At 32.7% G+C, this 24,311-nt stretch overlaps 1 protein-coding gene across 1 annotated transcript in view; it reads left to right on the forward strand.

The window, feature by feature from the left end:
* The window catches only part of LOC107488185 (probable sodium/metabolite cotransporter BASS5, chloroplastic), a gene marked incomplete at its 5' end in the record, with an annotated part of 6,541 nt that extends 1,444 nt beyond the window's left edge, over nucleotides 1–5,097 (forward strand). Inside the window, 5 exons of the mRNA XM_052261632.1 lie at nucleotides 1–69; nucleotides 389–447; nucleotides 4,205–4,283; nucleotides 4,375–4,443; nucleotides 4,670–5,097. The exon at nucleotides 1–69 is cut by the window's left edge and continues 6 nt beyond it. Of these exons, the coding sequence (XP_052117592.1) occupies nucleotides 1–69; nucleotides 389–447; nucleotides 4,205–4,283; nucleotides 4,375–4,443; nucleotides 4,670–4,777 (384 nt within the window). The remainder of the gene's footprint in view (nucleotides 70–388; nucleotides 448–4,204; nucleotides 4,284–4,374; nucleotides 4,444–4,669) is intronic.
* Nucleotides 5,098–24,311: the final 19,214 nt, after the last annotated feature.

Below are 24,311 nucleotides of genomic sequence, written 5' to 3' on the forward strand. Positions count from 1 at the left end.
CTTCTTGCTCTGGCCCTTGCTAATCGATTCTTCGAAGATCAACTAGTCAGTGTGCCTCCTGCAATTTCTGTAAGTCTGGCTACCTTCTTAGACTCCAATTAGAGTAGTTTCTTTGTGCAAGTTAACTATTTAAGTAGTCTCTGCCTTTTTTTCTCTTTTGCATGTATGTGTTTAACTGTTTATACTTTCTGCTGTTCTGCATGAATGACATATTATTTAAATGTCTTTATTTAGTACTTACTCAAAGCAACCAAGCTTATTGCTTCGTTGTGAGAAAATCTAGAGCTTTTTCTTTTTATTAAAAGAAAAAGAAAAAACTGATGCAACCATTTTCGATAAGTATATGCATTATTGTATTGCAATATAAGTAAGCTAATTTTGCTTGCAGACTGTAATAATGTCTTTGATGGGATTTTCTCTTGTGATGATTTGGGCCAAGAGGAAAGAGTAAGAGGCTGATAGTAAAGCAGATGAAAGGTATGGTTTGGGGTATGTACTGCACATTTTTCAGGAGGCACCAATAGCAGCCGGAGAAATGTCATTCAAAGCATTTTTAACGTTTAGCTTTGAAAGTTTGAGGGAAATTTTCATGTAAGAAGGTAATTGTTGGTGCAAATTGCTTAGTAGAGATCAAAATTGAGGAATCAAGTGCGACTGGACTCAAATATGCCTTTTGATTTAAATAATCGTGTCTCATTTTGATTCTTTCTCTTATGTTGACTTTAGGAATGGACGAAGGAAACCCTTCACTGGTAGGTAGTTTATTGCCGACGAACCTTATGATATCCCGGGTCCTGGAGACTACTTTGCAGTTTTGCATTGTTTTTTTCTTTTGCAACACAACACACTCGCACGCACTACACTACATTGGTTCTTTTTATCCACCAGTGGGATTTTTTTTATTTTTTCGGTCAAGTCCACCAGTGGGATTTGAAAACCAAGCCTCCAACCATACATTTTTGTTTCGATTCTTTTCATTTTCTTTTTGGGTACAGTTTATTTTGGACTTGCTATGTTTGTTTTTGGGTACATTGATGAACAGGAAATTGAGACTTCTAAGTTCTAAGAAAAAGAAAATGATCCAAATAAAGGGGGAAAAAAAAACGTCCCATTTCAATACCATAAAATAAAAAGGGAGAAAAAAAAAGTGGGTTCTGGTTCCTAATTGCGTGAAGCTGTTGCGATAATTATCTGTTGCAATTTAAAATAAGCACAATATTGTATTTATTGGATGTGTCATATTTTTATAAATCATTGGATTTTATTAAATATAAATCAAAAGCTAATATAAAAGAAAAAGTATTGATAAATTGTAATAAATATAGAATATACTAGACGTCACGAGTACATAAATAAATAAGTAATTAAGTATTTTTTATATACAATATTCTAAATATAAAATATATAAATACAAAAATTTTTTAATTTATTTGGATCAATTATCATGTAATAAATTTTTTATAATATTAAAATAATATTCTAAACTGCAAAATAAAAATATTTATAAATTGGCTTTTTCAATTTTCTTTAGAATTAATAATTCTCCGTGTTGAAATTTTTATTACATTTTTATAGCTAAAAATTTCTAATTAAATTATACAGTATAAAAATTTGCTAATTATATTAATTGATACTTTTCAATTAATATTAGTTTTTATTTTTTTATCGATTCACTATTTTATTGGCTAATTATTGATTAATAAGAATAAAATTAATTTCTCAAGAAAATAGAATAAAATACTCAGCTACAATATATGATTTTTTAATCTACAGGTGAATAATAGATTAAAAAACAAAAGAAAAAATGGAATTAAATGACTTTTTATATATTCTTCAATATCGCTCACATCATTGGCAACAATTATCATCGTCTCCATAAATACACAAATACACTCTTGATTAAAATATTTTTTCTCCCAAAAACGCAACTTGCAGCTTTTTAAAAAAGTTTTTGACACATTAAAAAATAAAAACACAACATGCATTTGCGTCCTTAAAAAAAATCTAACATCCCACAAAATGTAGGTTGTGTTTTGTTGTTTAAAAAAGAAAATAAAACGTGAAAACAATAAAATAGAGGTTGCGTTTTATTATTTTGATGAATAAAAAAATAAAGAATAATTAAAAATGGAAGTAAAAATGATGATATACAGTATTATTGATATATGGCGTGTAATCCACAAATATGGATCTGTCATACTGCAAAACATAAGTTATGTTTTTTATGAGACAGAGAAAACAAAAACTGCAGTAGCTACAAAACGCAGCTTGCGTTTGTCAGGAGAGTTATCTAGTGCACCAAATGTGTCCCTCTTTCGTGTGTATTTGGTATAATCTCTCAATATCTTCTATAATCTTAACTTCACTTAATCCGATTTTTTTTTTACACAAGTAATTATAAAAAAATTCACAACTATGATATTTATGGAGGTTTTTTCACTAAAATAAAATAAAAAAAATTATTATTTTTTCAAATATGATTTTTAAACTTTAATTCTTCAAATACTTAAGCTTTACAATGGATAATGGCAATTATTATCATCCTCATAAGAGTACACAGATAACAAGCATGACTTCTTCAATATCGCTCACATCATTGGCAACAATTATCATCATCTCCACAAATACACAAATACACTCTTGATTAAAATATTTTTTCTCCTAAAAACGCAACTTGCAGCTTTCTAAAAAAGTTTTTGACACATTAAAAATTAAAAACACAACATGCATTTGCGTTCTTAAAAAAAATCTAACACCCCATAAAATGTAGGTTACGTTTTGTTGTTTAAAAAAAAAAATAAAACGTGAAAACAATAAAATAGAGGTTGCGTTTTATTATTTTGATGAATAAAAAAATAAAAAATAATTAAAAATGATAAAACGCAGATTACGATTTATAATATTATAGCAGTAAAATTTTTGTTCATCCATCTATTTTATTGCATTACACCATTATTATTTCTATATAAAAAAAATGAGCCGCAATTTACATGTAATCCCAAAGAAAAGAACTATTTATTACAAATATTTATTATTCTTTAGGTAAGACAATATCCTTTTTAAGAATCATAATCTAAAACTTTTATACCCAACCTTTCACTTGGTTTTTAATTTGGGTGAGGACCTTTTACTTGGTTTAGCAATGATTATATTATTAGTTCAACAGATTATGCATTTAATGTCAATACCTTTTATCTTTTTTCTTTTTTGTTATAAATCCTGAAATAGTTTATTTTTGAGTAAATTATCGTTTTTGTTTTTAATAATTGGGATAAATTCTAAAGTTGTCGTTAACGTTTATATTGTTCTATTTAAGTCTCTAACGTTTTAAAATTAACTCAATGTTATCCTGTCGTTAGAAATCTGTTAACGGAATTAATAGCAGAACAAAATTGAGACGATTTTAAAACATTAGAGACTTAAATAGGAATGTTAGGGATAATTTTAAAACTTACCCCAAACATTGAAGACAAAAACACTTTATTCTTTATTTTTCTTTTTGGTCAGGACCTCAGGGTATCCTCAATAGTTTGAATGTCCTATACTAGTTTATTTTTTGGTTAACGTCCCATACTAATTTTACTATTGTTTTCGGCTGTCCTTGTTTTTGGACATCGTGTTGGGCTACCTTCAATAGGATGCACCTCCAAAGGCCCAATAAAAATAGGGTTCAAATCCGTGGGCGCTAATAATTGGGCTTATCTTTAGGCTCAAAAGGAAAATATTTCCAACCATGAACAAAAAAAAAAAGTCTATCCGAAGTGGTGGTTGGAAAATTGCAGCGGATAGCGTTGTGGTGTTGAGTCGGAAAATTGCAAAGATGACGGTGGCAAGCTTGTACTCAGGAAGAGGTTGGTGTAGAGCGGAAATCCCTGTTCCGTGGAGCTCAAGATCCAGTTGCAGTGAAATTAGAAAGCTTTTGAAATGTGAGATAATTGGAAAGGCTGAACGTGAAAGCAATATATTGAAATCGGTGGGTGTAGTTGGTGTTGGAGTGGGTGTGTTGCAGTTTGTGAGCTATGTAGAACCCGCGTTTTCTCTGCCGTTGCAGCTCCATGAACCCCCCAACGCCCTCTCTTTGCCCACGTGGGCCGTTCACGTCTCCAGCGTCGCTGAATGGTCCTTCTCTCTCTCTAACAGACTCTCTGCTTTATCATTCATGCTTTCATTTTGCTTCATTATATTGTTGCTTTTCTGTTTGAAGGATTATTGCCATGGCTTTGGTCTGGCAATACGGCGAAAAATCCGGTCATCAAGCCTGGAAGGGCCTTTCTTGGGGTATGGTGAGTTTTCCTTCCTTAATTTCTTCCTTTTATTATTAATTAGCTCTTATTTGTGTGTATGTGTGTGTTTGTTCTGATTGATTGGTTCTAGGTACCTCTTCTTGGTGGAGCACTTTGTGCATGTACATGGCATTTCTTTTATAACTCTGAGTCCCTCGAGGTAACTTCATTATCTCAAATTATTATAATTTTAGGATTAATGAGTTGTGCACTCGTGCTCTCAAATTCATTCTATGCAGAAGTCCAGTTACATTGCTACAAAATATTTCTTGCTGCATAATAATAGCCATATATGTTCCTTCACTCCGTGTTCCATTTGGAATGTGAATTTTATTGAAATAGATTGAACATACAAAATGAATGAGGAGTTCTGTAATGAGTTGCAGGTATTGGTGGCACTTCAAGCGGCACTTACCGTTATTGGTAACTTCACAATGTGCATTGCTGCTTACAGGATATACAAATCGTCCAGCGAAGGATCCAAGAATTTTTGAATGAAAAAGTATGTGTATATATACTTTGAATGGAAGTCCTACTCTTCTCTTGTGCTGATTCTGATGGCTAAACTATATCTTCCATGAACATGCTAGAATAATCCCATAGGCAAAGGCATAGAGTTCACATGATTACTTGAACTCTTTTCATTACATTGAAAAATAAAGCTTTTCAAAGCTACAAGTTTGCTCAGTTTAAGAATCAAAACACAGTACCTTATTACTTGTGAAAGTATTTTAGTAAAGATTTTACCAAGGTATTAGTTAAGAATTGTAAATAGAAAATACTCAATAATAATCATTACATTTGAAAATTTCAACATGTATTTTACATCTCTAAGATCAGCTTTGTGTGTGTTTCGATAAACTACAACTTACTAGGGTAGTGACTTGGGTAAGCTTTTGTAGAATTCATTCTAAATAAACTTTGTTGGAGAAATGTAAAGCATGTGTTGTATATTGAAGCAAATGGCATTTGCATGCAACCTTCCACGAGATCAAGTAAGCAGAGAAGTCCCCTCTAAAATGGTTTGAAGATGTGGTCCGTTCCTTTCATAATTCACATGTCATTTTTCTTTTCAAAGTAAAGAAAAGGCATCCCATCTTGTCTACTCTCTAAAAAGTCCATGCCACCCCATAAAGATAATGAAAGCATTCATAATGGCTTATCAGTCACAAGTCAAAGTGTCAAACTTTGATCATCCACATGGACCTAAAGTTGCTCTCTCACTGCTCCCCTAGTTTCAGTACTAAAGTTACATCAATTGTGGATTTGCCCATCCTTTTATTTATTAACAAAACTTTGACTAATCTAGCCTCCTCTTATTGTTATTATTAGTTAGTGATGATGTTTAAGATCTTATTATTTGATCACTTGGTTACTTAGAAAACACATGCATGCTAGCCATTGAATCTCAAATGGATCTGTTTCTCTATTAATCCTATTTTGGCTATTCCTGGCTCCTTGAATTGCAATATTTTATTTTGGAAACTAATTAAAGGAGTTGGCCTAATGTCGTGACTGTATAAATCTAAGGATGTTTCAAACTGAACTTTATTGATATGTATGTACTATAGGGGAAAGAAAAAGCTGGTGATGTGTGGGGTTCAATCTAATCGTTCAAATTTTTTTAAAAGCAAATATATATGTCAAACAAAAAGGGGAAAAAAAAGATTGAAATAGAGCATATAACAAGGGGAAAAAGAGATTAGATAAGCATTGAGAAAAACTGAAAATTGATGCACCGAAACAAATTTGAAAAGCAGGATAAGTTTGTTATCAATTTTATCAACAATTGTAGGTTTCAATTATTCACTTGCTTTTTATTTGAAGTTTGATATTCATATCGATCTATATGGTAATGATCATAGTGTAAAATATTTTTGTACTCTTTTATAACTATTATAAAATGATTAGTACTCTCGATGTCATATAATGGAATATGAAATATTATTAATTAATGGAACATGAATTTCTATAATGTGTTTATATTAATTAATAAGTGGGTTAGGTATATTTACTATTATTTAATTCAAAATTTTCATTTATATATAGATCCTAAAGTGAAGGTTTTAACACACTAAAAATAATATGTTGCACAGAAAATATATAGTTATTTAGCTCAAGTAGTTTTTTGACTTTTTTGAGAAGAATATTGTATATGCAATATTAGTGTGAATGTGTTATATTATATTGAGTGACACATATTGAGAATTAATAACAAAATTTTTTTATTCTCTTATAATTTTTTAGTTTTAACGCTATCCATTCATCTTAATTTCACAACATGTTATAGCACAAATATTCTTAAGAAATTTTAGTTATGTCAAATCTTTTTGTCTAAAATTTGTACTATTTATTTTTGAAAAAAATTATTTATCATGAATTGTAGATATTGAAATTCACCTTAACTCAATGGATCTTGATAATTCCATTAAGGCAAACAATAATACAACGCTAAAGGATCACATTATGGCAATGATTTTTTTTAGTCGTCATTTTAACGAAAGATTTTAAAATGAATATCCTATTATAAAAAATCCAGCAAAATTATGAAAGAGGCTAGAGAAAAAATATTATCACCAAAAATCAATGATTCTTTCAAATGCCCAAAATGAATAGTTACATTTACAGTTATAGGATATTAAATCCATTGTTGAATATAATTATGAAATGTCAAAATAACCTCACAATTAAAATATGTGGGAAAAATGTTACTGATAAAAATATGCTGGAGAAAAATATTTTTAATATTTCATGTCTCGAATATGCTCCTGTAATAGCAATATCGAGAGAAGAAATATACAAAATATTCTGAATAACATGTCTTCTTGTAGATTGGTCATGAAAAGTTATGAAATTTACCCCTATAATTCTGCTCTATGTGTGACACATTGTAATCCAAAAAATATAAAGATTAATATTTCAGTAACAAATATGACAAAAAAAAAGAAAAAAATTCTTCAATAATAAAAATTTCTATAAAAGTGGGATAATAAAGGAAAGAAAAATATACACAATAAGAATATAGAAAGAAGATATCATCATTATGGTAGTAAAAATCATTAGTCACGTGTTTGTCACACGCCAAATCACTTGGTTAAATTTTATGAGTCATTTTTAAAAGGGAATGAGAAAAAGATAAAAGCTAATTTTATTTCAAAAGATGTTCTTATCACAACTCATTGTGATGTGTATGATTCCTTTAAAAATGCTTATGAAAAAAATATTTAGTCATTTAATCAATCATAAAAATGTTGAATAGTTTTTGATATAGTAATATATGTTTTTATTTATTTATATTTGAATGTATTTACTTTGAAATTTATCTTTTTATGTAAGTTTTAAAGAATTAATAGATAAATTTGTACTATTATAATATATGTACAATAAATAAAATAACTATGCAAGTAAGAATATGATTTAACTCATTACATATATATGCATTAACAAAATGATTGAGTTATGAATTTAAAAAAAAATAAAAATAGATCATATGTTAGATTGCATTTTCAGATTTTTTTTTTGTGAAGAAAATAATGAAGGTACAAGAAGAAGACATTTGTTAGCGAATAATGTAAGTACACACTATTTTCAAAAGCAAAATTTATTTTGCTAACCTTGTACATGAAGAGGCAAGTATTACTACCACTATTAGTACAAGTGAAGAACTGTTATTTTATTCTTTAGACAAACAAAATTCATTATAGATAATGTGTTATTATTTACAAAGTCTCAAAAGAACTTGTTGAGTTGTAAAGATAACTGTAAGAATGGATATCATATTGAAATAGTAAATGTGGATAAGAATGATTTCTTTTGTATACAAGTTATCATTCAAATAAAAAAAGTCATATTAAAAAATTATCTATACTTTTTTTAGTATATATTATACTCATACTAGTACAATTGAATCACATATTATAATAAATCAGAAGTTTATAGCCCAAATAAATTCATCATTTGTATGACCGATTAGCTCACCTTCGAATAATAATAATGTGAAGAATCATTGAAACCTCACAAGGACATTTATTGAAGAAGAATAAGATTTTTCAATCCGATGAGTTATGTTATGCTACATGCTCTCAAGAAAAACTAATTAAAAGGTCATCAGTAGCAAAAATTGGATTTGAATTTTCTGAATTCGTTGAGCAAATTCAAGGTGATATATGTGTACCAATTCATCCATCCTGTAAATTTTTATATATTTTATGGTCTTAATAGATGCATCTTTTAAGGTGGTCTCATGTATGTTTATTATCATCTCGTAATTTGACGTTTCCGAGACTCCTTGTGCAAGTTGTAAAATTAAAAGCACAATTTTCAAAAAATAGAAAAAAACAATTCACTTTGATAATGTTGATGAATTTACTTCTCAAATTTTTTACGCTTATTATATGATCAATGGTATACATATTGGAAATCCAATAGCTCATATTCATACGCAAAATGGGCTAGCATAATAATTTATTAAATGCCTCTGACTGATTGCTAGACTCATACTTATGAGAACAAATCTCCCCGTTTCTTCTTGGAGAAATGTTACAATACTTATTCGTTTAAGGCTAATAAATTACCACAAATTCTCTCCTTTACAATTGACTTTGGCCAACAACCAAATATATATCATTTGAGAATATATATATTCTAATTGGTCCACCTAATCGCATCAAAATGGGTCTACAAAGAAAATTGAGAATATATGTTGGATATGATTCTCTTTCTATTGTGAGGTATTTATAGATACAAACTACGAAAGATGTATTTAAAGTTCGATTTACAAAATGTCACTTTAATGAGACAATATTTTCAAAATAAGGAGGAGAGAATAAATAATTGGCAAAAGATTATACATTTGAAGAAAATTGCAAATAAATTGCTTGATGTATTTTGTAACATCTCAAGTTTTTTTTGAAACATTTTACATATACCCTCTAATTTTATCAAAATACCTAAACTACCATTTACCCCTTTTCTAAACCATATCCCTCTCCTAACACACACACACCCCGCTAAGAATGAAAGAAAGAAAAAGAGCGAGGGAAAACAGAGAGGGAGAAGAAAGGAAGAAGAGGGGGAGAAGGAGGTGAGACCGGTGAGGCTGCACGCCGCCGTCACTGTCGTAGAGAAAAAGGAAGAGATGTGTGAGAGAGATGAGAGAGTGAGGTCGCAAGACTTCCAATGCCATTGCCGTTGATCGAGACTGTCGACGTCCCGGTTGAGGCCATCGTCGTCACCAAACAGGGCAGAGAAGGCGGGCGCGAACGGGAGAGAGAAAGGGGAGCTCTGTTGGAGCTCATCACTGAGTTGCTACTGCCTTCCACCATACTGCGAGACAGAGCCACCCTTCTGTTACTTCTTCCATTGTCATTGTGGTTGCCTCCATTGCAGGGAGAGGAGGTCACTGGAGAAGGGATTGTTCTGTTTTGCTTCTGGTTTTGGTTTTCCATTGTTTGCTGGAGTCTCTAGGCCATGAATGTTGCTACCAGAGTCACCAAAATTTTTGCCGTCAAGAGCTACCACTGCTCTTCCTTTACCTTGGTAAACAAAAACCATTCTGCTTGTACTTGACATCTCTTTCCATTTATGTTTCGCTTTTATCTACCTTACGCTCTCGCTCCATTTTTGTGATGTCTTTCTTGATTAATTTGCTTTTGCTGTTGTTGTTATGGGTTAGAAATGGTAGCGATGTTGCTGTTGTTGTTGAGACTACATCCGTGATGTTGTCGTTAGAGTTGTTGCTGCGGTAAAAATTGAGGTTGCTGCCACTGGCTCGGTCCAAATTCTGCGCTCTTTCATTCTATTCTATTCCAACCTTTCTCGCTATTTAATTTGGCACTCCGAGTTCAGTCTCTTCGGTCCTTAGAACCAAGTTGTGAGTAGGCTTTATATTTATAATTGGTTGACTTTGCATCTATAATTATTTTGATATACGTTGGTTTAAACTTATAATTACACCTACAAATATTATTACCAAAGGATTTTAAATTAGATTGAATAATCGATTTATTAGAACTAAATATTTATCTTTGTTAAGTTCATTTTAATATGCACATGAGACTATATGTTTTTATGAGGCTATATGCATGTTTGATGAAGCTTTATATTATTTTAAAATATTTGATTTTATTTGAATATGTATTTTTTTGAAGCATTGAAGTATTTGTTGTTATTCACTTATTTTAAAATTGTGAAATATGTTTGAAATGCCTTAAGATTGAGAAAATATGATTGAATATGATTTATATGAGAAAGTATTATTTGATTTGATTTGATACCTCATGTTTGAAAGACCGAAGAATTTGTTATATTCAAAATTATATGTTTTGAATTAGTTTGGGAGGCTCATATTAAAAAATCGTAGTTAACGACGGTTATGACGTTAACTTAGATGCATCTGACTCAGACCTCAACTAGCAGGGGCGTTGCTAGCCTAAATTGTAAGCTACACGTTGGATCTGTTATTCCGTACGAACACACGAGAGGAAAGGGCTACTCTTAGAGGTGGAGCCGCCCAAGTGTGGACTATTTGATTTGATTGCTGTATGAGAACTCCCTTGTTGATTCACTCATTCATGTAAATTATTATTTTCTAACTAAAATTATTTTTATAATAATGTTTATATGGTCTCATGTGAATTATAGATGTATTGTCTAGTCATTGAGTTGCAAAACTTATTCTGTTTTTCTAAAAATATTTTTCAGAAATAAATACTTGAATATGTGAGCCCTTCTATTCAAAAATTATGATCTGCAATGGGTATCTGTTTCTTGTTGAGTTCCTAGACGTTGTATACTCCATATGTCACAGACAAGATTCAACCATTCTTAAATATTTTAATTTTTATTAAAAATGTATAACTATTTATTTTAAAACTTGTAAATTATTCAAAATCTTTGTAACTTTTTTATTTAATTTATATTTGAGTCTGATAGGCTTGCTAGGGAACTGTTTCCCTGAGCACTAGTCATGGTTCATTTTAGGCCATGACAAAGTGGTATCAGAGCTTAGGTTTAATCTGTGTAATATGGAGCAAGTGTCTTATGTAGGATCATAATTGTATAAATTAAAGCGTGCCTATTTGTATAAATTGTGGCACTATCAGAGGCCTATAGAAATGTTATCCTTGTCCTCTGTGTCATTGTTGTCTTCTGATTATTGTGATCATGCGTTCTTTGCCGCTTCTTGCCACTTCTTTCTTTTTTTTTGTATCCAACCTTGACTCATCATTCAGTAGCTTTTCTTGAACTTGTTTTTACAATGACTTCATTTTCGGTTTCGATTCACGAGTTCTGCCTTATAGCTACTTCTAATCTTTTTTGTTTTTGTGAATGTATGTTTTAATATTCTTCATCTTCATGTGTTCCTTATGATTCTGGATATTAATATCTCATGCATTACTTAAAAGATTTGATCGGTGTTTGCTGTGAATATTATCTAATTCTCTTATAGAATTGTATTTGGATTTGTGAATTGCATGTATTTGCTGAGTTTCTGATCAAAATGCTTTGTTCTTGATTTGATAAGCGATATTGGAATTTTTCTTATGTTCATGATCTTTGAAATTATAACAATTTTATTAGCTTTTAATTCTCTCTTTCAAATCAATAATTTTGAAAAAAAATTATTATTTAGTTATTCAAGAAAAAGAACTATGTGATAAAATATATGAATAACGTGTTATTGTTGTTTGTTTGATTGGTGGTTTTCTTTGCTTAAATGTAGTGAATTATTTGTGTGATCAGTTAGCTGGATCGAAAGTCTTTTCTAATCTAAAAGTTTGGTTGCATTTTTCTAATTTGATGATCTGATTCCATTATGGTTTTTTTGTTGTTGTTGAACATGACATTTTTGTCACGGAATTATTTTCAGCTTGATAAGTTAAAAGAAAGATTGTGAATGCTTTCTTTTTGGTGGGTGATTATAGATGAATTTTGCTTTTCGCTAAGATATGAGAGTTTTCTTAACTTTTGCTTTTTTGGAAATTCTCCTATTCTCAACTATTGTTCGTATTCTTAAAGGTTTTAGGGAGATTTGTTTTATTGATTTGTAGTGCTTTGTGATGCAAACTATTCTCCCTGATGAACCTTTTTATTTGCCTCGTAAAAAAAATTGTTGGTTCATGTTTTAAAAGTAAGGAATTTATTCTACCAAAGGTATAAAGAACCCAACTATAAAAAAAAAGTTGTTGTGTTAGTTTATGTTACCTTATAGTAATAATATTAGTTTTTGGCACCAAAATTTTTCATCCTTTGTCATATAAAATAATATTTAGTATATTATAACTACTGACTCGTATATGAGAAAATTTACAGCAACCATTGTTTTCTCTATTCTCAACATGATTTTTAAAAGGCTCATATCTCCTTTGGTGTTCCTTTTTCTTATCTGATATTTGCGAAATTTTTGTTCTTGTTTAGGATAATAAAAAGAATAGTCAAATATATTGTTACTTCTCATGCTTGTAAATTTATAGTTAAAATGAGTATCTTATTGGTCAACATATTGTGACAATCATAAGATGATATGCATTTCATTATTGCTAATGATTATGTTCTCCTTTCAATTAACTACCTCACACAGATCACTAGCTACTATTGTAACTTAATTATTGCCAATAAATTTGCTATACTTTTTAATACATTGAAATTGCATCCTTCCTAATTTGTCTTGCTAGATCTTAGACCTTGATTTTGATAATCTAACTGATATTTTACATCAATTTTATTATAGTATACTAAACGTTAAAATTTTAGAATTTTGACTGATTTTTCTTATATTATGATAATAAGATAATAAAATCTAACATGAGCTAAATGTTTCCTAGAAAGCTACAAGCCTACAATTTGTATACATGGGCACTCAAGATAATATATATGAAGAGAAGAGTGATAAATGGATTTCTACTATGATTGGACCCAAAATCTGGTTATATGACTAATATTAATAGAGATCATTAAGATTTTCTAAGTAACAAACAAATCAATTTCTTTGGTGATTGGATTGCTGAGTTTCTTGATTTGTATGTAACGATTATTTTTGTGTTTCTTAGTCTCACTTCTGGGTTAGAAATTTGTGAAAAGCTCTGTATATACCCAAAAAAAAGTTTTTTTTGATATATTTTCCAAGATACGACAAGGATTTAGGAGATATATTTTCGAATGTTTAGATTCAATATATATATTTGAGTTTGTCCTTAGTTCGTGGGCTTTAAGTTCACTTAACTATTTATGAAGGTGATTTCTCTTTTTGATGTTTTATCTTTACAAGAAATATAATCCCATACCAATTTTCTGAAATTCTTGTGTGCTTGGATCATGTTAAAAACAAAAGAAAAGTAGTTATTTTAACTGATTTTAGTGTATTAATTACCAGTATTTTAAATTTTAGTTTTATTATTATCATTATTTTATACGTGAATTTATTTATAACTTCATATTAAGTCTAAATGCATGATTATAGAAAATCATATAACTATATTTTACCAACAATGACCATAATAAGCTAAATACCTAAATGTATATGTAAATCTTGGCTTAAGGGACAACAAAGAGATCAATCACATTTCTTGTTATGTTTTACATAACCTATCTACTATTTTGAGTTAGGAGATATCACACTTTATGTTGACATAATTATTTAAGGTCCAAAGTCATGATAATAATCTCAAGGATACTTAGCCGAAGGCTTCTATAGAAAGAGAAAAGAAGCATGCTGATTTTACGATAGTTACTATTTTTTATTTTTATGACTGTTAAGTTGTCTATTCCAGAAGGTGTTGTCTTATTTTAATTTATGTTTTGCTTGCTTTCTCTGTTATTGATTTTATCTTTTTGCTTATGTATATTCTTGCTTGGTTGTGTACCTAGGTATCCTCTAAGATTCTTGATGGAAAAACATTTGCCCCTGACCCCTACTACTCTAATTCATAAATTTTGCATCTTTTGTTTCAATTTGAATTTGTTTGACGTGATAGTATTTATGTTTGAAATGTTCATCTCATATCTTTTCTTTGAGATTGTGAAATGATTTTCTCTTAGTTGCATCCATTGTTGATGGATATCCTACCTGATTGTGTCTTGAAACATTCTCTTAAATCTTTCTAAAAATTGTCGTTGACTTTGATTACCTTCTGTTGTGCACTTTGTATTTCTTTTATTCAAGCTTGAACTTGTTTCGACCTGATACTGCATATTCTCTTATATTATTCCTATCAAAATTTCTTGATTCAGATTTCTTTCTTAAAATGTGAATTGACTTTCTTTCTGGCACACTTTATTCTTTTTGTACATCTCGCTTAATTGCACTCTTATACATCCTTCCACGTTCTTGTGAACACCAACTGTGATATTTACTTTTTTTCCTAACTTTTGTAGCCCATTCAGTAAACTCGAGCTTATTTTAGTGTAACGTGCGATTCCAAGATTTAGCAAGCAATACGTTAGCTCTTTAGGACACAATTTATCGATGTTGGAATTTGGAAAGCTGTAATTCTAAGGTTTGACATGAGACCGATTGATACCATGGATATGTATAACAAAACCAAGGAGATTGTGAGGTGAAAGTGTATTTTGAGTGGATTGACGAACAAAGTGAAGAGTGTTATATATATATCTGAGTTGTCAAGGGAACAAGAGTCAGAAAATGTCAACCGCATCATTTTAACACACACCTATGTTGTAATTTTTGCACCTGATTATACTTCTTTCTCATGTTTGGTAAAAGGGCTAAAACCATATAACATTTTTCATACTGTATGAATTTTCGAGGACGAAAATTTTTCTAAGGGGGTAGAATGTAACATCTCAAGTTTTTTTGAAACATTTTACATATATCCTCTAATTTTATCAAAATACCTAAACTGCCCTTTACCCCTTTTCTAAACCCTAACCCTCTCCTAACACACACACACCCCACTGAGAATGAAAGAAAGAAAAAGAGCGAGGGAAAACAGAGAGGGAGAAGAAAGGAAGAAGAGGGGGAGAAGGAGGTGAGACCGGTGAGGCTGCACGCTGCTGTCACTGTCGCAGAGAAAAAGGAAGAGATGTGTGAGTGAGATGAGAGAGTGAGGTCGCAAGACTTCCATGGAGAAAGAGGAGAGTGCACGACGGAGAAGAGGAAGGAGGGAGTCCCATCACCGCCACTGCCGTTGATCGAGACTGTCGTCGTTTCGGTTGAGGCCATCGTCATCACCAAACAGGGCAGAGAAGGGGGCCGCGAACGGGAGAGAAAAAGGGGAGTTCTGTTGGAGCTCGTCACTGAGTTGCTGCTGCCTTTCACCACACTGTGAGACAGAGCCAACCTTCTGTTACTTCTTCCATTCTCATTGCGGTTGCCTCCGTTGCAGGGGGAGGAGGTCACTCAAGAAGGGATTGTTCTGTTTTGCTTCTTCTTTTGGTTTTTCATTGTTTGCCGGAGTCTTTGGGCCATGAATGTTGTTGTTAGAGTCATCGGAATTTTCGCTATCAAGAGCCACCATTGCTCTTCCTTTACCTTCCTAAACAAAACCCATTCTGCTTGTACTTGACATCTCTTTCCATTTATGTTCCGCTTTTATCTACCTTACGCTCTCGCTCTATTTTTGTGTTGTCTTTCTTGATTAATTTGCTTTTGCTGTTGTTATTACGGGCTATAAGTGGTAGCGATGTTGCTGTTGTTGTTGAGATTACATCCGTGATGTTGTTGTTAAAGTTGTTGCTGCAGTGAGAATTGAGGTTGCTGCCACTGGCTCGGTCCAAATTCTGCGCTCTTTCATTCTATTCTATTCCAACCTTTCTCGCTATTTAATTTGGCACTCCGAGTTCAGTCTCTTCGGTCCTTAGAACCAAGTTGTGAGTAGGCTTTATATTTATAATTGGTTGACTTTGCATCTATAATTATTTTGATATACGTTGGTTTAAACTTATAATTACACCTACAAATATTATTACCAAAGGATTTTAAATTAGATTGAATAATCGATTTATTAGAACTAAATATTTATCTTTGTTAAGTTCATTTTAATATGCACATGAGACTATATGTTTTTATGAGGCTATATGCATGTTTGATGAAGCTTTATATTATTTTAAAATATTTGATTTTATTTGAATATGTATTTTTTTGAAGCATTGAAGTATTTGTTGTTATTCACTTATTTTGAAATTGTGAAATATGTTTGAAATGCCTTAAGATTGAGAAAATATGATTGAATATGATTTATATGAGAAAGTATTATTTGATTTGATTTGATACCTCATGTTTGAAAGACCGAAGAATTTGTTATATTCAAAATTATATGTTTTGAATTAGTTTGGGAGGCTCATATTAGAAAATCGTAGTTAACGGCGGTTATGACGTTAACTTAGATGCATCTGACTCAGACCTCAACTAGCAGGGGCGTTGCTAGCCTAAATTGTAAGCTACACGTTGGATCTGTTATTCCATACGAACACACGAGAGGAAAGGGCTACTCTTAGAGGTGGAGCCGCCCAAGTGTGGACTATTTAATTTGATTTCTGTATGAGAACTCCCTTGTTGATTCACTCATTCATGTAAATTATTATTTTCTAACTAAAATTATTTTTATAATAATGTTTATATGGTCTCATGTGAATTATAGATGTATTGTCTAGTCATTGAGTTGCAAAACTTATTCTGTTTTTCTAAAAATATTTTTCAGAAATAAATACTTGAATATGTGAGCCCTTCTATTCAAAAATTATGATCTGCAATGGGTATCTATTTCTTGTTGAGTTCCTAGACATTGTATGCTCCGTATGTCACAGGCAGGATTCAACCATTCTTAATTATTTTAATTTTTGTTAAAAATGTATAACTATTTAATTTAGAACTTGTAAATTATTCAAAATCTTTATAACTTTCTTATTTAATTTATATTTGAGTCTGATAGGCTTGCTAGGAAACTGTTTCCCTGAGCGCCGGTCATGGTTCATTTTGGGCCATGACATATTTTCTAATACAAAAAGATAACAAATTCTATATACTGAAAATTCTCCAATTCAAATTAATATCCATGTTGGATAAATGGTAAAATGCAAATTATGATAAAAAGGTAAATACTCTTCCTGTTGAGGAGGACGAAATAGTTGAGACACCTGTAGTTACCCAAAGTTCGATATAATTGAAACATTAAAATATGATTTGGTACTTGAAAATTGTCAAAATGACGAGATCTGAATAAAGTGTCTTTACAGGAGAAAAAATAGAACTGAAGAGAGAGAAATAATTGTTGACAATATATTTACATATAATGTAGCGCTGAATATTATGCATGAAAATGAGGATCTTGAACCAAAAACTGTCGAAGAATGTCGAAAAAGGAATGATTGGCAAAAATAGAAATAAGCCATAAAAAATAAATTAAATTTACTTGCAAAACATGAAGTCTTTGGACATGTAGTTTGTACACCTGAATGTGTAAAACTTGTTGGATACAAATGGATATTCGTAAGAAAACAAAATGAGAATAATAAAATTGTACGCTACAAAGCTCAACTTGTAGCACAAAATTTCTCACAAAGACCTGGTATAGGCTATGAGAAGACCTACTCTCTTGTAGTTGATACAATTACCTTGAGATATGTGATTAACTTATCTGCATATCATAAGCTAAATATGCACCTGATGGATGTAGTCACGATCTATCTATATGAGTCATTAAACCGTTATATTCGTATGAGAGTTTCTGAAAGACTAAAAATATCTTAATCATCCAAAGAGAATTCTCGAAGATTATACTCACTTAGATTGCAAAAATATTTATATCGTTTAAAATAATCTAGACAGATGTGATACAATCGTCTTATAGAATATTCAATGGAGAAAGAGTTCAAAAATATCATATTTTCCTATGAATTTATATAAGAAAATTTATATCAGAATTCATTATAATTGCTATATATGTTGATAATTTAAACATTATTATTGGATCTCCTAAAGAGCATAAATGTTCTGAAAGAAGAATTTTAGATAAAAGATCTTGAAAAAACTAAATTTTATCTTGACATTCAAATTAAGTACGTAACAAGAGGTATATTTATTCAACAAAAGACTTAAACAAAAAAGTTGTTAAAAATATTTTATATGAACGAATTACATTTAGTAAGAACCCCAATGCTTTCCGGATCATTAGATATGAAGAAGGATATGTTCCGACCAAAAGAAGAAAATGAAGAAACACTTGATCTTGAAGTACTATATCTTAACGTCACAGGACATTAATGTAACTTATTAACGAGATGCAACCTAGCTACAACCAAAAGACATTGGAATGAAATAAAAAATGTGTTTTGATATTTTTGTGGAACGACTAATATGAGATTATTTTATCCTTATGGATGCAAGCAAAAATTGATTGGCTATGCAAATACTAGTTATTTATCTAATTCCCGTAAAGGTAGATATCAAATAGGATATTTGTTTACCTTTGTGATATAATTATTTCATGGAGATCTATGAAGTAAAATTATAGCTGCAACTTTTTTCAATCATGTTGAAATACTTGAAATACATAAGGCAAATTGTGAATGCTTTTAGCTTAGGAGTTTGATTTGATATATTCAATCATCATATGGGTTGTCTGATAAAAATATAGCCCTACCTATGAAGCATGGACACTCCGCTGAGTTGTCGTGTTTGCGTGTCGGACACATTTCAGACACGACACTCACCGAAACTCATTTGACACGCGTGTCTACTGTGTTCAACCGTGTCTTAATAAAAAATAAAAGATTCTTTTTCGGACATGCCTGAACACACCTAAATACCATCATGTATCAGCGTGTTTAGTCTTATTCTTAATTTAGATTTTAATATCAATAAAATAGCAAAATATCATTACGATTTATCTAAAAAGAACTTTATATTTCATATGTATGCGTGTCCCCGTGTCATGTAAGATTTTAAAATTTGCGTGTCGGCGTATCCCGTGTCGTGTCGTGTCCTGTGTCCGTGTCAGTGTCCGTGCATCATAGAGCCCTACAATATTATATGAAGATAATGCAGAGTGTATTGCTCAACTCAAGTGGATTCATTAAAAGTGACCGAACGAAGTATATTTTTACCAAGTTCTTTTTCAAACATGATCTTCAAAATTAAAGAACAATTTACATTCAACAAATTTGTTCAAGTAATAATTTGACAGACTTATTTATCAAATCACTTCCGGCATCCTCCTTTAAAAATTTGGTACACAAAATCAGATTGTATCGCTTTTGAGATCTTATATGATGTTACCAAGAGGAAAAATGATGTACTCTTTTTCCTAATTAGGTTTTTATTTCATTGGATTATTTTTAAGAGATTTTTTAACGATACAGTTCTCGTTACAAAGTATATTATACTTTTTTCTTTAATCAGGTTTTTATTCCACAAGATTTTTTTTATAAGATTTTTAACGAGACATATCTCTAATTACATCGAATGGAGAGTGTTATAAAATGATTATTATTGTGAATGTCATATAATGGAGCATTATCATACATAATGAAATATGGAACATTATCAATTAATGAGACGTGAATATTTATAATGTGTTTTTACTAATTAGTAAGTGAATTAGATAAATAATGTCATATTATTATTTAATTCAAATTCTTCATCTATAAATAAATCCTAAAGAAAAGGTTTAGGCAAACTAAGAATAACGCATAACATAAAATACACATAATTACTTATTTCAAGTAGTCTTTTGATTCTTTTAAAAAGAACATTGTGTATCAATATTAATGTGAATATATTATGTTATATTGAGGCTGATTTTGTTTTATATGAAAAAAATATTGGTGTCTTTGGAAATGGAATTATTTGGTGTAATTACAGGTGTGTGGGGACGTGTTGCAACACGTAGAGGGCGTGCTGAACACGTGGCAACATCGTAACTAATAAGCGGGGGCGTGTTGAACACGTAACAACATATTGGCAGGCATGTTAAAACACGTGAGGAGCGTGTTGAATAATTTTCATAATATTGTAATACAATTCAAATGTCAAAATTCAACTAAAACACCATTTCTATTTCCATATTAAAAATAATTTCCTTTATATTGAATGACACATTAAAAAATAATAATAAAATTTTCACACTCTCTCTTATAATTTTCTAACTCTATTTCTATCGATCCATCATGTTAGAGAATCATTAGAATCAATTAGTATCGTTTATATTTGTATAACATATCTGTATATTAATTATAGGATTCTATGCCTTTATTACTTTGATTCATCTAGCACCTATAAATACTCCTTGTATATTGTACCTTGAACCTCAGACTAAATAATACACAAAACACTTTCTTTAGTTTTGTCTATTGTTTCTATCATGGTATCAAGAGCTTAGGTTGTTTTTTTTTTTCAAAAACACTTGGTTTCTAGTTCCTTTATCTTGTTTCACTGGCAGTACTTTGCCCTCAGTTTTCGACTTCCTCCCGACGCTTTGATTCGTCAACGCCGCCTCCCTTGCCTTCTCCTCGTTGCAAGCTTTCCAATGCCGCCACGCTCGCCGCCAGACGCTCCCGCACGCGCCACCAGAAGGCTGGTCACCGCCTCAATCACTTTCTCGCTCACAAGTTTTGGTTTCTTTTCCTTCTCCAGGCAGCCTCCTTCGTCCTCACTTTGCTCACCTCTCCAACCTTTTCATCTGTCACAGATCACATCATTGTCTTCTTCACATCATCACGAGTTCAAAGAGCCCAGCCACGTTGCCAGAATCCTCCGCACGCGCCTCCACGCGCCACCGGAACATTGCTGGCCGCACCAATCCTTCTCAGCCCAGAACCTTCAGCAGCCGTTGGATCTTCGAGCAGATCGCACGCTCCGCGTGCCTCCACATGTCAGCCATTAGCCCAGCATCTCCAACTCGCGTTCAACCCGGCCCGACCCGAGACTCCGACCCGCATCTCTTCCCGCGTACAGCTCAGCGCCAGCGTGCTTCTTCTGTCCAGTCAGACGCCGCCACGTGTCCTTCTTTTTGCTGACGTGTCGCTGACGTGGCAGACAGTGGGACCCTCTCTAAAGTTTTTTAGTGAGTTCTTTTCGATTCTGCACTCCGATTTCTCATTTTCTGCTCCGAAATTGCCGTTTTTCTCTCCTCTCTTTGATCTTTGTGACTACTATCATGGAAACGCTAGATGTTTTTGCCGCCACAAATAGAAAGGGTAAATTCTGTCGAAACTGTAACTGTTCTAGGCACCTCTTCTCTGACTGTCCTTCTGTTGAATGTCTCACATGCCACCAGAAAGGTCATATTAGCTACCATTGTTCACAGCTGTTATGCCGTTACTGCAAGCTCTCGGGACATTTAATTACTGTCTGTCCTACTCGCCCACCACGTTCTGATCCAATCAACCCGTCTTCTGTCTCTCTATTTGATATTGCGTCTCTTCTGCAGCGTCTTCTCTCCGTTTCTGGTAATACCCCTGCTTCTTTTTCGACCCCTCCATGTAATTCTAAATGGTATTTTGACTCGGGTTGCTTTAATCACATGTCTCAGTTGCGTAATATTTTCTCGTCCCTGTCCACCACTACAAATGGACCTTCTGTCAATACTGCAAATGGCTCCCTCTTGCACGCAACACACAAGGACTCTATATCCCAGTCCACTCTTCATCTTCCTGATACTTATTATATTCCAAAGTTGAACTTTAATCTTATTTCTGTTGGTCAACTTGTTGATTTGGGTTTTGATGTCACTTTTTCTGTTTCTGGTTGTCGTGTACAGGATCCTCGAATGAGAAAAATCATCGGGACTGGATGTAAGGTCGAAGGTTGTTTGAACTCGAGAATCTTTATATTCCTCCTGTACCAAATCTCAGTGCTGCCTCTTCTCCTTCTACCCTTCACTTATGGCATCAATGTCTTGCCCACACCTCCTTAGGAAAACTGCGTCCTCTTGTGTCTCAGGGTATTTTAGGTCAGGTTCCAAATGAATCTTTTGATTGCATTTCTTGCCAAACTGCCAAACAACATGCTTTATCTTTTCACAATAATTCATCTCTTGCTTGCTCTCCTTTTGATCTCATTCACTCTGATGTTTGGGGACCTGCTCCCACTGCCTCAATGGATGGAGCTCGATACTTTGTCATTTTCATTGATGATTATTCTCGTTTTACTTGGGTTTATTTGATGACTAATTGCCATGAGTTACCTCAGATCTATATCAACTTTGCTACTATGATTAAAACCCAGTTTTCTAAGGTCATTAAGGTTTTCCGACGTGACAATGCTATGGAATACCGTGATTCCAAACTCTTAACCTTTCTTGCAGAACAGGGTACTTTGTTTGAGTTTTCTTGTCCTGGTACGTCTCAACAAAATAGTAGAGCTGAACGTAAACACCGTCACATTCTTGACTCCGTCCGTGCAATGCTTCTTTCTTCTTTGTGTCTTGAGCGTACTTGGGGTGAAGCTGTTCTTACTGCTGTCCATGTTATCAATAGACTCCCTTCTTCTGTTCTTGGTAATGTTACTCCCTTTAAGCGTCTTTATCATACCTCCCCAGATTATAGTTCTCTTCGAGTTTTCGGTTGTGTATGTTTTGTTCTTCTTCAGCCTCATGAACATAGTAAACTTGAACATCGGGCGTGTATGTGTTGTTTCCTTGGTTATAGCACTGAACACAAGGGTTATCGTTGTTGGGATCCTCTCTCAAAACGTATTCGTATATCTCGTCATATTGTCTTCTGGGAGCATCACATGTTTTCTCGGTTCTCATCCTTTGAGTCCATTCCTCCTGCTCAGTCACCTTTGTTTACTGATCCCAATGTTGATCTTTTTCGTAGTGATGATTCTACAGGTTCTATCTCGAGTGACCCTTCACAGCCTCCTGTTCTTCCGCCTTCTCCATCTCCCGATGATTCCAGACCGGACGATGATCCTGCTCCTACCGTCATGTCTCCTCCTCCCGCTCGTTCTTCTAGGGTAAGAAATCCACCTCCTCATCTTCTTGATTATCATTTTTTTTCTACTATCCTTCATCAACATGAACCTCAGTCATTTAGAGAAGCCTCCATAAATTCACATTGACAACAAGCAATGCAGGAAGAAATACAGGCACTTGAAAAAGCACACACTTGGGATTTGTTGATCCTCTTTCTAATCAGGAAGTTGTGGGAAGCAGATGGGTATACAAGATCAAGACTCGCTATGATGGTTCTATTGGCCGTTATAAGGCACGATTGGTTGCTCAGGATTGTACGCAAGAATATGGTATTGACTGCGAAGAGACTTTTGCTCCTGTTGCTCGGCTCACATCTGTTCGAGCTCTTCTTGCTATTGCTGCAGTCAAAAAATGGTCTCTCAGTCAGATGAACGTGAAAAATGCATTTCTTAATGGAGATTTGAAAAAGACGGTCTATATGAAACCCCCTCCGGGTTATCCTTGTCCTTCTAGCAAAGTTTGTCTCCTTCGTAAGGCACTTTATGAACTTAAGCAAGCTCCTCGTGAATGGTTTGACAAGTTTAGCACTACCATATGCAGTCTTGGTTTTACTTCTAGTCCTCATGAGAATGCCCTTTTCATTCGTAAAAGCGAACGTAGAGTTGTTCTTCTACTTCTGTATGTTGATGACATGATCATCACTGGAGATGATGTTGATGGTATCTCTGATCTCAAGGCCTCACTTCACCGTACCTTTGAGATGAAAGATCTTGGTTCTTTCAGCTATTTTCTTGGTCTCGAGGTCATTTCCACAGATGATGGCATCTATCTCTCTCAGGCTAATATGCTTCAGATCTTCTTACTCGCGCTGGGATTACAGATAGTCGCATTGAGTATACTCCTCTTGAGCCTAATGTTCAATTTACCTCTATGGATGGCACTATTTTGGATAATCCAACTCTCTATCGACAGTTAGTTGGAGGTCTCGTCTACTTGACTGTCACCCGACCAGACATTATCTATCCAGTTCATGTCCTTAGCGAGTTCTTGTCAGCTTCTCGTACTACTCACTATGCAGCAGTTATTTGCATTCTTTGCTATGTCAAAGGCACTCTGTTTCATGGCCTTTATTTTTCTGCCCATTCCTCTTTGA

This window comes from Arachis duranensis, chromosome 5, assembly GCF_000817695.3.
Source record: "Arachis duranensis cultivar V14167 chromosome 5, aradu.V14167.gnm2.J7QH, whole genome shotgun sequence".
Taxonomy (NCBI): domain Eukaryota; kingdom Viridiplantae; phylum Streptophyta; class Magnoliopsida; order Fabales; family Fabaceae; genus Arachis; species Arachis duranensis.